General features: G+C 43.2%; 1 protein-coding gene across 1 annotated transcript in view; it reads left to right on the forward strand.

The window, feature by feature from the left end:
• Window positions 1-490: 490 nt before the first annotated feature.
• LOC109911204 (protein MTSS 2-like) overlaps window positions 491-14,979 on the forward strand; it is a 1,013,245-nt gene continuing 998,756 nt past the window's right edge. Inside the window, exon 1 of the mRNA XM_048605577.1 lies at window positions 491-725. Within this exon, the coding sequence (XP_048461534.1) occupies window positions 491-725 (235 nt within the window). The remainder of the gene's footprint in view (window positions 726-14,979) is intronic.

A 14,979-nucleotide genomic window follows, 5' to 3' on the forward strand; every position in this document is an offset into this window, starting at 1 on the left:
CCAATCTGAGGAAGACATGTTGAGGGCGATAGCGTTTTGTGTGTCGAGTTGCGTTTCATTAATTTTGAAAAATTCTTTTGTTTTTAACCTGTACCTGTAATCTTGTGAGAATTTAAATAATGCATTGTCTCATGCATTAGTAACTTCCCTTTTGCATTGTGGCTTCATTTTAAGCAAGGATTGATCATTTTTGAGGATCTTGATGAATTCTTCTAATTCTGTGTCTGTGTGAGTTCAAATTTGTCACACACCAACAAAAATTCAGACGTTAATATATCCAATGGGTGCTCCACCTAATAAATTAGTGAGTGTCATTGGAAAAGAGCCCCTGAAAGCTAAATAAGAGGTCCTGTTAAAATGTGGTCCTCAGATAAATCTCAAGAAAAGCCAGTGATTTAAAATAAATTTGATCTCTGTTGCCATTAGGGAGGGAGTTCTAGGATTTTGAGCCAGTGACAGTGAATACCCAGTGATATGCTTCCAAGTTAGAATGGTGTGTGACTTAGAAGTGGTGATATTCCGCTGCTCTGCTGGTATTGCCCTTCCAGCTGTTAGAATTATCCCAGCTCTCTTCCCAAACTGCGGATCTCTGAGATGTGAGCTCTACATACAGTTGGCCCAATGCAAAGGCAGCCGTATTGGAGTTTACCACAACCTTGCTGTTGTAGCAGATAGCCCTTGGCAAGAGGTGGAACGAAACAGAGAGCAGACTTGCATGCAGCAAGGTAAGTGTCAGTATTCCAGTCGGCAACAGTAGACCCAACAAATTTGTTTCCAAGACAACAGCAAAGGAATCTATTTGGGTTATTAACGGCAAATCTGAAAAGACTCACTGGGAATATATTGGAATCTTGTGTTCCAATGTTCCTTCAGAAAGGTATGTCTTAATGAGCTGTTAGCTGGCAGTGAACTAACTCCTCCACTCCCTGTCCACCTTTGGAAACTCAGAACTATCTTTAGGGCGTGGGGATGGTTTACAGGACCATGATTTTTCAAATCCAGCCTGTGCTGGGCCAACATCCCTTTCAAAATCCCAGCGCTGGTTTCTTGTTATTGAGTGACTCACATTTTTACTTCTTTACCTATTATTATCAGCAAGTGTCCCAATTTTAGCAATAAGCCAGACTCTGCAAAGGTCTCATTTTCATAGAATCCCCAATGCAGAAACAGGCCATTCGGCCCAACATGTCCACACCAACCCTCCACATGGTATTCCACCCACACCCATCCCACCACCCTTTCCCTGCATTTCCCATGGATAAGGCACCTAACCTACCTATGCCTGGATGCAATGGGCAATTTAGCATGGCCGATCCACCTAACTTACACATGTTTGGACTGTGGGAGGAAACCAGAGCACTGGGCAGAAACCCGTACAGACACAGTGAGAATGTGCAAACTCCACACAGACAGTCGTCCGAGGGTGGGTCTAGTGAGTCATCTCCAAGACGCTAAATTTACATTGAAATTTGAGCTATCTATTTAGTGCTGAACGATTTGCATTGCTCAATGGTGAATATGAATCTTCTCTTTACATCCAATTTGTAAATGCCTACTCATGATTGACTCTGTGAGCCTTACTTCAGAGTCTCTGACATCAGTGACAGTGTAGGCACAGAATTCCTACTGTAAAGACTGTGTCTTTATTTTAGTGTTCTGTTTAAATTGTAGACTGGAATGAGAGAAGAGTGGTTTTAAAAGTTAGGTATCGCTGCAAGTAATGAACTTGATAATGACTGGGAACACTGTTTGCACAGTTGTGGGTAACAGCAGTGTTTGCAGATGAACTGGAGTTGAAAGGATGTTTTCTTTAGTTGGCAGTGCGTAACAGATTAGTTTGTGGACTCGTGGCTAGTTATCAATGAGAAAGGTCTTCTGTCTAGCAACAATTATGTGATTGGTTTTCATGTAGCTGAACAGCTTGGAGCTGTGAACAAAATACATTCCACCACCAGCTCAGGAGCTGTCTATTCTCTGCAGTAAAAGCCTGAAGAAAATTAGTTTATCTTACCTCCAGCCATTGATGTAATTTTAATTAATAAGTCAGAGGCTTTCTATCAGTGAACCAGTGATCCTTGTGCATCTTGCAGACTGGTGGAAGCATCTGGAGAAGGATGACTGAGAAACAGTATTCTGACCAGCGCAAAAATCAAAAGAATTGGGAACCACTAAGCTGCTTTCCCAGTCTTTCCTTCTGTCTATAGCACCCATGTTCCATTGCCTGTGTATGCTCTGTCTGTGTGTGCGTGTAAAGAGGAGCTTATACAGGGATTTGAACTTTAATTAGTGGAGTTATATGTTCGTGATTCATAACTGTTTACCTGTAGCTAGCATCTATTTATTTGCTATAAATATTAATTTTTGTCTGATCTGCGCTTTCTACCCATCTGGGTCCACGAGGCAGGTACATTTTGAAATCTTTGCGTACTTTTTAGAATCTTTAACATTTGTGATGACTCTGTGAATAGTGGGGCTTTATTTTCAGCATGCTACCCCAGAGAGATGTGACACAGCTTGTGGAGGAAGCCAAAGCCAAGATGATAAATCTCAGATGGTGATTGATAAATTCTAGTAGTGAATTTGAGACGTCTTTACCCAGAGAGAGGTTAAGACATGAAAGTCACTAGCCCAAGGTATGATTGAAACCAATGGTATTGTTACCATTAAAGAGAAGCTTAATAAATGCATGAGAAAGAAAGGGGTAGGTGGATTTAACCCAAAAAAAAAACATTTTTTTTAGTCAGAGCTACTTGTCTTGCACTCATCAGGACAATTCACAAGAAATACAACTGTAAAGGGAAATCAATACTTATACCCTATGAGAGAAAAGTGCTGATTGTTTGGCAAGTGGCCTCTAACTGGGAGAGACATTGCCATGGAAAATGTTCCTGTTGATGATGACTGACAGTTAACTGCCAATTTTTAGATTAAATTTTAAACTAGACAGTTGACTCTGATTGGCCAAGATGTTGCACTAGGAAATCTATACAAATGTCTCCACCAATAAGAGCCAACTTGACAATGAAATGAGGTCTCATACAATTTAAATTTTCCCCTTATGTCTGGTATTTCTTGCACATAATCCTGCTGAGCAAAATATGAAAAATTTCAATGCAATGTGTCTACTTGAAACAATATTCAAGTTCTGTACTATGGAACAATTGGGAATGCCAATAGAGTAAGATGAAGGAAGGTGTAGAAATGTTTTTGAAGCATAAAATCTTTGCAATATTCAACTGAAAGGTCTGTTTCTGTGCTTTGTCAAGGGATTATTTTTTATGATCAGCGTCTGGAACTCTGGCTGATTTTCCATAGGGTTAAACTCCCCCAGCCCATCATTCCACCATCCTCTTTGTCAGGCGAGAAATGAAACCAAAGCCCTGTCTAGTTCTCTTTTTAAGTGGTCATAAGAGGTAACGGTCATGGTTACTAGATGAAGGAAGAGCAGAGTAGTTCCTTCCAGCCTCCGAGCCAACACTCATTCCAAAATCCCACCTTACCAGCAACGAGAAAGAAACAGATGATCCATCAATATTTGTGGGATCTTGCTATGTGAAAAATGGCTGCCACATTTGACTCCACTTAAACATTACCTGGCTGCAAATCACTTTGGGTCACCTTGATGTTGTTAAAGGCAGGGTATGATTATTAGTCTTTGGTAATGTTGTCTTGAAAGTGCCTGTTGAAAGGCAGCAGTAGGTTGGGGTTGACAATGGGTCCAGTCACCATGAATGAATGAATTAACATCTTCCAATTGGAGCTCTTGTAAAGCATCCTGGTGGTGTACAAATGGCAGTGATCCACTGTCCCCTTCCTCACCTCGAAACTACACTCATCTCAGTGCAAACAAAAGTCCCAATAAGGACCATCAAGCCCCAAATCTCGGAGCTTCACGATATGGCTCAGCGATACTGAACTTACATTGTAAACTGATAAAACTGGGAAACTACGAGTGAGTCAATTAACATCAAAAGTGATACAGAAAGCTACACAGCAATTAGCCAGTGGTAATAACATATTCCAATTGTACGTAAAGGGAAAAGAAATGTTGAATGTTAGGCTACTTTCAGGGCAAAGTATCTGAGGAAAGTTAATCTTATTTGGAACTATTCCAAAGCATTTCACAACATATCAACTTGACTGAAATATTTCTTTCTGGTTCGCTACATTTTGATGATAAAACATAAAAGTAACAGCAAAATGTTGCACTTTTGCTACATTATTGGTATTTCATTCCGACTGCTTGCGAGGCTGAATTCACTCAAATCTCCTCATTCATGGTCCTAAAAACTTCTGAAAGTGGTTACAGGAAAGGGCTAAACACATATCCATTCACCCTGTAGCACAACCCCAGCCAAAAGTAAGCGTCTTAAGTTACAACACCCACAACAACATTAGTAACCATGTTATTTTCTGGTGCAGAAAAAAAAACTCAGGTCATAAACCAAAATAACAGCCAGTTATCAAAAGAACGCCATCTATAAAATTCTTGTCTCTTTTCCTCATATGATTGAAACTAAATCAAGAACATACATTGACTTGGTTGCATCCTGCACTCAACATCACAGAGGGGATTTTTTTTTCCAATCATAAATGTTAAAGAATGCCCCTAAACCACAGGGAGCATGACTCTGATCACCTAAAGGGGCTGCCTGATCTGTGGGATTTTTGTTTATTCACTCAGGGGATGTGGCCATCGCTGGATGGGCCAACATTTATTGCCCATCCCCGGTGAAGGTGGGGGTGAGCTGCCTTCTTGAACCGCTACAGTCCATGTCCTGTGGATAGACCCACAATGCCCTTAGGCAGGGGAGTTCCAGGACTTTGACTCAGCGGCACTGAAGGCAAGGCAGCATATTTCTAAGTCAGGATGGTGACTGGCATAGGTGAACTATCCCAGTCAGTTCTATCGAGTCAGACTTTATCAAAAATGCACTTTCTTTCATTAATTCACAAGGAGGTGGAAGTCACTTGCAGGGCCAGCATTTATTGCCTTCTCATAATTATGTTGGAGTAGGTGGTGGTGAGATGCCTTTGAACCTCTATAAGGTAGGATACACACAATGACCATAGGAAGGCTGTTCCCATAGATTGACAGAGACAATGAGGGAACAGGGATGTGTTTCTAAGTTAGGGTGGTGTGTATCTTGGAGGGGAACTTGCAGGTGATGATGCCCCCCATGTATCTCCCATTCTTGTCCTTCTAGATGGTAGAGTAATGGACAGAAGTGTTGCTAAAGGAGCAGGGGTGGTTTCCAGCAGTGTATCTTGTAGATGGTTGCACATTGGTGCCATTGTGCATTGGTGGTGGAGGAATGAATTGTGAAGGCGATGGATGTAGTGCCAATCAAGCGGCTGCTTTGTCCTGGATGGTGTCAAGCTTCTTGAGTGTTGTTGGAGCTGCACTCATCCAGGCAAGTGGGGAGTATTCCATCACACTCCTGACTTATGCCTTGTAGATGGTGGACAGGCTTTGGGGAGTCAGGAGTTCAGTTATGTGCCTCATCATTCCCAGCTGTTGTGGCCACAGTATATGTATGGCTAGCCTTGATACAGAGAAATTTTCAGCATGGTATTTCTCCAAATTGAAAAGAACTTCCAATTACAAGTCCGGAAATATGAAATTAAAACAGCCCTTGAACTCCTAAATCTCTCTGTTCTACAACACTACCTAAGGCTATACTTTTAAATGTATAAGTCCTACCCTTGTTTGTTTTACCAAATTGCAATACCTTGCATTTATCCAAATTAAACTCCATCTGCCACTCTTCGGCCCATTGACTCAATTGATCAAGATCTCTTTCTAATCTTAGACGATCTTCTTCACTGACCACTATTCCATCAATTTGGGTGTCATCTGCAAACTAATTAACCATCCCTTCTATATTATCATCTAAATCATTTACATAAATGACAAACAAAAGAGGACTTAACCCCGATCCCTGTGGAACACCGCTGGTCACAGGCCGTCATTCTGAAAAACAACCCGCCACCATTACTCTCTGTTTCCTGCTGTTAAGCCAGTTTTGTATCCAATTGGCAAACCCACCATGACTACCATGTGACCTAACTTTACTATTTAGTCTACCATGCAGAATCTTGTCAAAGGCTTTACTAAAGTCCAAATAAACAATGTCTACTGCTCCGCCCTCATCAATCTTCTTGGTAACTTCCTCAAAAAACTTCTGTCAAGTTTGTGAGATATGATTTCCCATGCACAAAGCCATGCTGACTATCCCTAATTATTCCTTGCCTCTCCAAATGCATGTAAATCCTAACTTTCAGAATCGCTTCCAACAACTTACCCACCACCGAAGCCAGACTCACAGGTCTATACTTGCCAGGCCTCTCCTTAAGAGGCGAAGACCAAATTAATGACACATTTCAGCAGATGTTCTGCAGAAAACACCAACAGGTTCCAACATATTTTGGTGCCATTGGCCGTGAACTCATTGGTTAGGACCCAATCAGCTATGTAATGGCTTTGTTCATTGTTTCCTTTATACCCCTGTGACCATTTAAATCCGAAAGGTGAAGACTAAGTTGGAGAAGCAAGGATAGGGGCATTCTATCCCCTGGTGGATTGTGCACATCAACTGAGATGACATTGCCAAGTTAGTCACCTGGAAGCTCCCCAAGAAGTGCATCGCCGTAATCAGGAAAAGATAATGGAGTTTTGATAGAGTAGTGAATTATTGTCACCAGTCCTCGGAAGAAATTGGATCAACCTACTCCCACTGTGTTTAGTGCCAGCTCTTGGATGGCTGCTTCTGAGGCATACAGTTGTTGGTTTAAGCTTGGGCACATAAATCAAAGCTGACAGTGTACTAGCAGTTTTATCAAGCAGTACTGCACTATCTGTGGTGCTGCCTTTTCAGACGAAACATTAAACCAAGACTGTGTCTTCCCTCGAGATGCTTGCAAAAGATCTCATGGCACTATCTGGAAAAGAGCAATTATGTTCTCCCAGGTGTCTTAACCAATATTTGTGCCTCAGTCAATAGCTGAAGCTGATTATTTTGTCATCATCGGCATGTTGGTTCTGTCAGCTTTCTGTTCTCTAACCGGCCGCGAGATTTTTTACGATACCACACTTGCGTGGAATACTTCATTGATTGTAAAGTGCTTTGGGGAACGACCTGAGTTTGTAAATGGTGCTGCGTTAAGTGCAGTCTTTGTTTTCTCATCGACAGTCCCAAATAGGTTTTTGGCTCTAAATTTCCTTGACTGGAGATATGAGGTATCACTTGGACCTTTTGTTGTTCTAAGATTGTTGTTTCGAGTGCCCTAGAACCTGGTGTGTATAAATTTAATATATTCATTAATTTGTCGACATGTAGGTGCAACATGTTTTGGTGTTCTGAAGTAGGACTTATCCACAAGGAGCTTCTATCTTGCAGTGGTTGTGTCGCTATCTCTGGGCCAGATACCCTGGGTTTGAGTCCACCTGCTCCAGAGGTGTGGAATAACATCCCTGAACATTCGGTTGGAAAATATGATTGACTGTGTTTCATGACTTAGCGCGGCTTTTGGGATCTTAGTCACCCAATGATCATTGAAGTCAAAGTCTGAGTTTTCCATCACATGATCATCTGGATAAGATTGTTCAAGAGGAGATATTTGTTGTGATTAGCATTTTACAATCCAAAGTCCTGTGCAGATACCATGTAGGGATCAGTGGTGCCAATTATTCCTGCCAATCAACGACTGATCTGTGGGAATTAACTCTCATTGTCCTAAAGCTACTCATTGCTAGTACAGAGGTGAGGGACCAAACGACCTCATTCTGCACTGTAACAATTTTGGGATCCTGTACTTTGATCACAGAACCCAATACAGCATTTAGACCTGAAGTAGCTAGTGATAAGTTTTACAAAGTATCATCCTTCAATGTCTCCAAAAGCAGATTCAGTTCATACCAGCCGAGTCCACAGTTTGTTCAAATCCCAATAAGTTTGAATCCACAGTGCATTGTAACATATAAAGCCACAGGGATAATTAAGGTTGTTTATTTGAATTGACCCAGCATATTTTAATACAATATAACATGAAGAATGGTGCCTTTACACTATTGGGTCATTTTACTCAATTTAAACTAAATAAATTCTCTACGTTCAAACTTACAGCACAGGTACTCTACAGTTGTCTATGATAAATGGCAGGGACTATCATGTCTCATTGCTCAACCAGCAACCAGCTCAAGATGGGCAGCTATTGACTGTGTCATTGGGAGCTTGGGGCTTAGTGTGGGGATTCAGTGATGGTAATGACATTGAACATTAAGGGGCAATAGTTAGATTCTCTGTTGTTGGCGACGGTCTTTGCCAGGCATTTGTCTGCTACAAATATCAGCCCAAGCCTGGATATAGTCTGGATCTTATTCCATTTGAAAATGGACTGCTTCAGTATCCGAGGAGTTGCGAATGGTGCTGAACGTTATGCAATCATCGGCGAACATCCCCACTTCTGATCTTATGATGGAGGGAAGGTCATTGATGAAGCAGCTGAAGATGGTTGGGCCTAGGACACTACCCTGAGGAACTCCTGCAGGGAGGTCCTGGAATTGAGATGACTGACCTCCAATAACCACGACCATCTTCCTATGTCTCAGGTACGACTCTAACCATCGGAGAGTTTGACCCCTGATACCCATTAATTCCAGTTTTGCTAGGGCGCCTTGATTCCAGACTCCATTGAATGCAACCTTGATGTCAAGGTCTGTCACTTTCAATGCAGCTCATTTGTCCATGTTTGAACCAAGGCTGTAATGAGATCAGGAGCTGAGCAGCCCTGGCGGAACCCAAACTGGGTGTCACTGAGCAGGCTATTGCTGAGCAAGGGCTTCTTGATAGCACTGTCGATGACACCTTCCATCATTTTACTGATGATCGAGAGGAGACTGATGGGGCGGGAATTGGCCGGGTTGGATTTGTCCTGCTTTTTGTGTACAGGACATACTTGGGCAATTTCCACATTGTTGGGTAGATAGCACCGTTATAACTGTACTGGAACAGCTGGGCTCGGGGAACAGCACGTTCTGGAGCACAAGTCTTCAGTACTATTGCCAGAATGTTGTCAGGGCCCATAGCCTTTGCAGTATCCAGTGTCTCCAATCGTTTCTTGGCATCACATGGAGTGAATAGAATCAGTTAAAAACAACATCTGTGATGCTGGGGCTTTAGCTTTGTTTTTTCCACTAACCCTAACTCACCCATCATTGAGATGGGGATAATTGGTAGTTGTTTAATTGTGAATTGCCAGTTACTGACTGGACAATTCAGGACTACAGAGCTTAGATCTGATCTGTTGGTTGTGGGATCACTTAGCTCTGTCTATCACTTGCTGCTTTCGCTGTTTGGAGTGCAAGTAGTCCTGTTTGGTGGCTTCACCAGGTTCTCATCTTCAGGTATGCCTGGTGCTGCTCCTGGCATACCCTCCTGCACTCTCCATTGAACCAGGGTTGACCCCCTGGTTTGATGGTAATGGTTGAGTGGGGCATATGCCGGGCCATGAGGTTACAGATTGTGCTGGAGTACAGTTCTCCTGCTGTTGATGGCCCACAGCACCTCACGGATGCCCAATCTTGAGTTGCTAGATCTGTGCGAAGTCTGTCCCATTTAGCACGGTGATAGTGCCACACAATACGATGGAGGGTGTTCTCAATGTGAAGGCGGGACTTTCTCTCCACAAGGCCTCTGCAGTGGTACTGATAATGGCATGGACAGATGCATTAGATAGCTTGCTGAGGAAAGAAGTCAAGTGGCTTTTTCCCTGTTGTTGGTTCTCTTACCACCTGCTGCAGACCCAGTTTTGCAGCTGTGTCCTTTAGGATCTGACCAGCTCAATCTGTAGTACTGTTGGCCCATCTATAGTACATTTCACAACCTTCCCACCCTCAGTTTATCATCAAACTGGTACTCAAGATGGGGGAGAATTGACTTATCAGTCAGGATGGTAGGGGAGAGCTAATCAGCACAAACTTCCCCTGCCCATGTTTGAGATGATGCCATGAGACTTCATGGGCTTCAGAGTCAATATTGAGGACACCCGGGGCCACTAACTTTCGACTGTGTACCCTCTGTGTTACCATTCCTCGTGGGTCTCTCCAGATTGCAGGGGCAAGATGGAAAATTCTTCGAGGCACCATCTACAACGCTGAGCAATCAACACACTGGGAGTCAAACCAGAAAAATACTGTCAGCTTTGACCTTACCACTGGTACAATGGCCTCTCCTACTGGAGCTGAGCAGGCCAGTCTCATTAATTACAAGAAAGATCTGAACAAACAGATTCTGAATGCACCAAGAGCTGCTCAAAGTAAAGCCCAACAGAGACTTTGATGTGAGAACCTGAGAACCTTTGACGTCAGCAAATCTACAGGCATCTATCGAAAGGGAAACAGGGTCATCTGCAAAGAAAATGGATCCATCCAATAGCACCAGTGATTCAATCAACATTGAAGAGATAAGTGGAATCCTACCTTGAGTTGTACTTTAAGGGGAACATTGTCACCTTTAACCACATTAGAACACCTTCCTAATTTGGCAGAGCTGAACATTGAACCCACAGGGCAGCCTGGTGGCTCAGTGGTGAGCACTGCTGCCTCACAGTGTCAGGGACCTGGGTTCAATTCTACCCTCAGGCGACTGTCTGTGTGGAGTTTGCACATTCTCCCCGTGTCCGCGTGGGTTTCCTCCGGGTGCTCCGGTTTCCTCCCACAGTCCAAAGATGTGCAGGCTAGGTGGATTGGCCATGCTAAATTGCTCATAGTATTCAGGGATGTACTTGGGTTAGCAATGGGAAATGCAGGGTTAGGGTGGCGGGAAGGGCTGAGTCTGGGTGGGATGCTCTCTGTGGGGTTGGTGTGGACTGGAGGGGCCGAATGGCCTGCTCCCACACTGTAGGGATTCTATTGCATGATCAAAGGTCTTGATTCACTAGCTGATGCTATGCCACCTGAACTGAACCCACACAGAAAACTGACTCCTGTGCCAGTTTCTTTCCTGCAGCATCACAGCTAATTGTAGTACCCATCCCACCACTGTGTTGACTGAGATTGATTAACTCAGTGCAAAGTTAGAAATGAATCAACAATGTTTTTCAGATTCTCTTGGGTGTCTCCTGCCCAACACTTGCAAAGTTCAACCCAACCACATCACTGTTACCCATATCCTACCTTCCGCCCAAAATCCCGTTGCTCACAGCCTGGCATCACCTCAGATGTAAAATCCTCTCACTTATAAATTGCCCTTACCTCTGTAGTCTTCTGCAGTCCTCCACGGCTCCCAACTACCTGTATCCCTTCAACTGTGACCTCCTGTACATCCCCAGTTTCCACCACTAACCACTAACAGTAAGGGTTTCAGCAGCCTGAGTTCTAAACTCTGCAGTTTCTTCCCTAAATGTCCCTTTCCCTCTTTAATAACATTCCTATCAACCCAAAAGTCTTTAAGCAAGCTTTTGGTTAGTCGTGATGTGACTCCAATACAAATCCAATTGGCTAAATTTTTAATGTTCTGGGCACTATATAAATGCTCCTTGTCTCTATACCCATATATCATACCCTGTGGTCCCTTTACTAACTAAATTATTGAACTTAAAATCCACATTCTTATCAAGTCCTTCACTGAAGGTTCATGTGGAGAAATGGATCAGTTCACTCAGAATTTTAAGCATCTTTTATTGTTCTTTTCTAAAATGAAGAGCCCCAACCTGTCACATTTTTCCTGAGCGCTGTAACCTTGAATCATTTCAGTAAATTATTTTTGCATTTTTTTTTCCAACGGAGCATGGACAGGAACTGTGCAGAGTATCACTTGGCCAGGAGCTTATAGAAGTTTAATATAACTGCTCGGGTGTTGAACTCTTGTGCTTTTGGAAATGAGAAAACGCTGTGATTAGAGCTGATGGAGAGAACTTTGAAGCTTTGTAATCGCTGATCTAGCTTTGCCTGGCAGTTTTTAATGCTTTGATCAAGATTATCCTTGGATTAAACGCTGCTTTCAGCCAGTACTTTTTTTTAAGAAAAGGATCAATTTGTACCTTACTCCATTTAGTTATTCAGCGCAGAGTTGATGCTTAATAAAAACTACACTGAACACTTTGCTTGTCCGCAGCCTTCACAAGCAAACATGAGTGAAGCGTTCAGTAATATCAAGAGGATAACAGGATGCTGCTCAGGCAATTACAAGACGGTAATCCAATCAAAAAGGCTCTATCCGTGTCTTAAACAGGGAGAGTCAAGCATGACTGGTTTGACTTCATCATCTGTGTTGTAAATGTGCTGAGGAGATATCTCCCAGTTGCAGCTGGGTGAATGGAATACTCAGTGTAACATTGACTAGGGAGCAGTAGAGTCATAGATTCATACAGCACAGAAACAGACCCTTATCCGCACTGACAAGATATCCCAATCTGACCTTGTCCCATTTGCCAGCATTTGGCTCATATCCCTCTAAACCTTTCCTATTCACATACCATCCAGATGCCTTTTCAATGTTATAACTGTACCAGCCTCCACCACTTCCTCTGACAGCTCATTCCATACACGCACCACCCTCTGTGTGAAAAGGTTACCCCTTAGGTCCCTTTTAAATCTTTCCCCTCTCACCTTAAATCTATGCCCTCTAGTTTTGGACTCCCCTACCCTGGGGAAAAAAACCTTGACTATTCACCCTATCCATGCCCCTCACGATTTTATAAACCTCTATAAGGTCACACCTCAGCCTCCAACACTGCAGCAAAAATAGCCCCAGCCTATTCAGCCTCTCCCTGTAGCTCAAACCCTCCAAGCCTAGCAACATCCTTGTAAATTTTTTCTGAAACCTATCAAGTATAACAGCATCTTTCCTACAGTACTGAGACCAGAATTGAACGCAGTATTCCAAAAGTGGTCTAACCAATGTCCTGTACAACTGCAACTCCCAACTCCTTTACACAATTCACTGACAAATAAAGGCAAGTGTACCAAACACTTTCTTCACTATCCTATCTACCTGTGACTCCGCCTTTAAGGAACTATGCACCTGCACTTTAAGGTTTCTTTGTTCAGAAACACTGCGACGTCTTTACCAGTAAGTGTATTAGTCCTGCCCTGATTTGCCTTTCCAAAATGCAACACCTCGCATTTATCTAAATTAAACTCCACCTGCCACTCCTCGGCCCATTGGCCCATCTGATCAAGGTCCTGCTGTGCTCTGAGGTAACCCTCTTCACTGTCCACTACACCTCCAATTTTGGTGTCATCTGCAAACTTACGAACCATTCCTGCTTTATTCACATCCAAATCTTTTATATAAAAAGCAGCGGACCCGGCACCATTTGGATCACTACAATTGACCTCAGCCCCCTTTAGCTTAGCAATGGAGTTCCTGATTTAAGTAAACCGCGCAGAGAGAAAAAGCCCACTTGTTTTAACCACGCTTCACACACAAGTGTCCTCCCATTGTTTCAGCTCCACCTCAGTCTTTCAACTGATTCCCTTTCCCTCCACCTTCCTTGCTCCATTTCCTTTTGAAAGCTTCCTGTGGTAGGGAATTCCATATCATCCTCCAGTGATGGGGGAGGTGAACAGCCAACCCTCGGTTTGGAATCCCAGGCATGGGAGCCCATTCTGTAATGGAATGCCGAGCACAGGGAATTAGGAGGGACCGTGTAGAGATCACATTCTGATGTCCAAATAATCAATGTACAGCAGCGATCCCAGCACAGATCCTTCTGGACTATCATTTACCACCCACCTTCAGCTATTACAACATGATATTCTCTGGGAAGGCATCTGTAAACACAATTTGTACTCATCGAAGATGTGCTTCACCATCAGTACTTTAGTATGCGACATTACAAATCTGTTTTGGCGCTTTGAGGGTTACCAGTCCAAGCATTACACTTGCTCTGGCTAAGATAATTGGCATTCTCAATGTTTCCAATTGGCATCAGTATAGTGCCATCCTCTAACTGTAACTTTCAAATGCTTCATTTCTGGATCTCCATTTTGATCCTCTCCATTCATGTCATACGGTCATGGAGTTACCCAGCACGGAAACAGACTCTTCGGTCCAACCAGTCCATGCAGACCATAATCCCAAACTGCCTGCGCTTGGCCCATATCCCTCCAAACATTTGTTATTCCATGTACTTATCCAAATGTCTTTTAAACCTTGTAACTGCACCCACATCCACCACTTCCTCTGGAAGTTCATTGCACACACAAACCACGCTCTGTGTTAAAAAGTTGCCCCTTGTCCTTTTCTAAATCTTTCTCCTCTCACCTTAAAAAGTGCCCCCTAGTCTTGGAATCCCCCAGGGATAAGACACCTGCAATACACCTTATCTATGCCCCTCATGATTTTATGAACCTCTATGGGGTCACCCTTCAACCTCGTACGCTCCAGTGAAAGAAGTCCCAGCCTTTCCAAGCCTTTTCTCTCCATAATTCAAACCCTCCATTCCTGGTCTGTGACGGTCATGATGTTTCAAGATGTTCCAGTGTCTATGTGACATCTTCTCCTTCTGCTTTCCTCATTCAACCTAACTGAACCAACCTGGTGTAGAGTGATTTGTCAGAGTCTTCAGACATCAGCTTAACCACTTGTGGTGCTTCCTTTCAGCTGTGCACCCGTGTGTAAAATGTTTCAGCTCTTTATTTTTTGCATGACAGCACTGGTTTCTCGATGCTGGACATACCTCATACTTTGATTTGCAAGATGTCTCCTGCAGTGTTTGCACCATGCCCTTTGTCTATGTTTGTTCTGCTGTCTCTACCTGGAGAATCTATCAGCACAATGTTAAGACCTGGTCTGGCCTTCCGTGAATATTGATTCACAGCCTCACATGTCAATTACTCTCCCGAGCGAGGGTTTGTCTTCTTTCAGGGCTTAAAGTAAAAGCTTAAAGCTTTTAAAATTGTTGCCATGCGTTGTTTCCTGCTCATCAGAGGGACAGAGGGTACAGCATGATTTCTTCCCAACAGTGACAAAA

Source organism: Rhincodon typus, chromosome 15, assembly GCF_021869965.1.
Source record: "Rhincodon typus isolate 14 chromosome 15, sRhiTyp1.1, whole genome shotgun sequence".
Classification (NCBI taxonomy): domain Eukaryota; kingdom Metazoa; phylum Chordata; class Chondrichthyes; order Orectolobiformes; family Rhincodontidae; genus Rhincodon; species Rhincodon typus.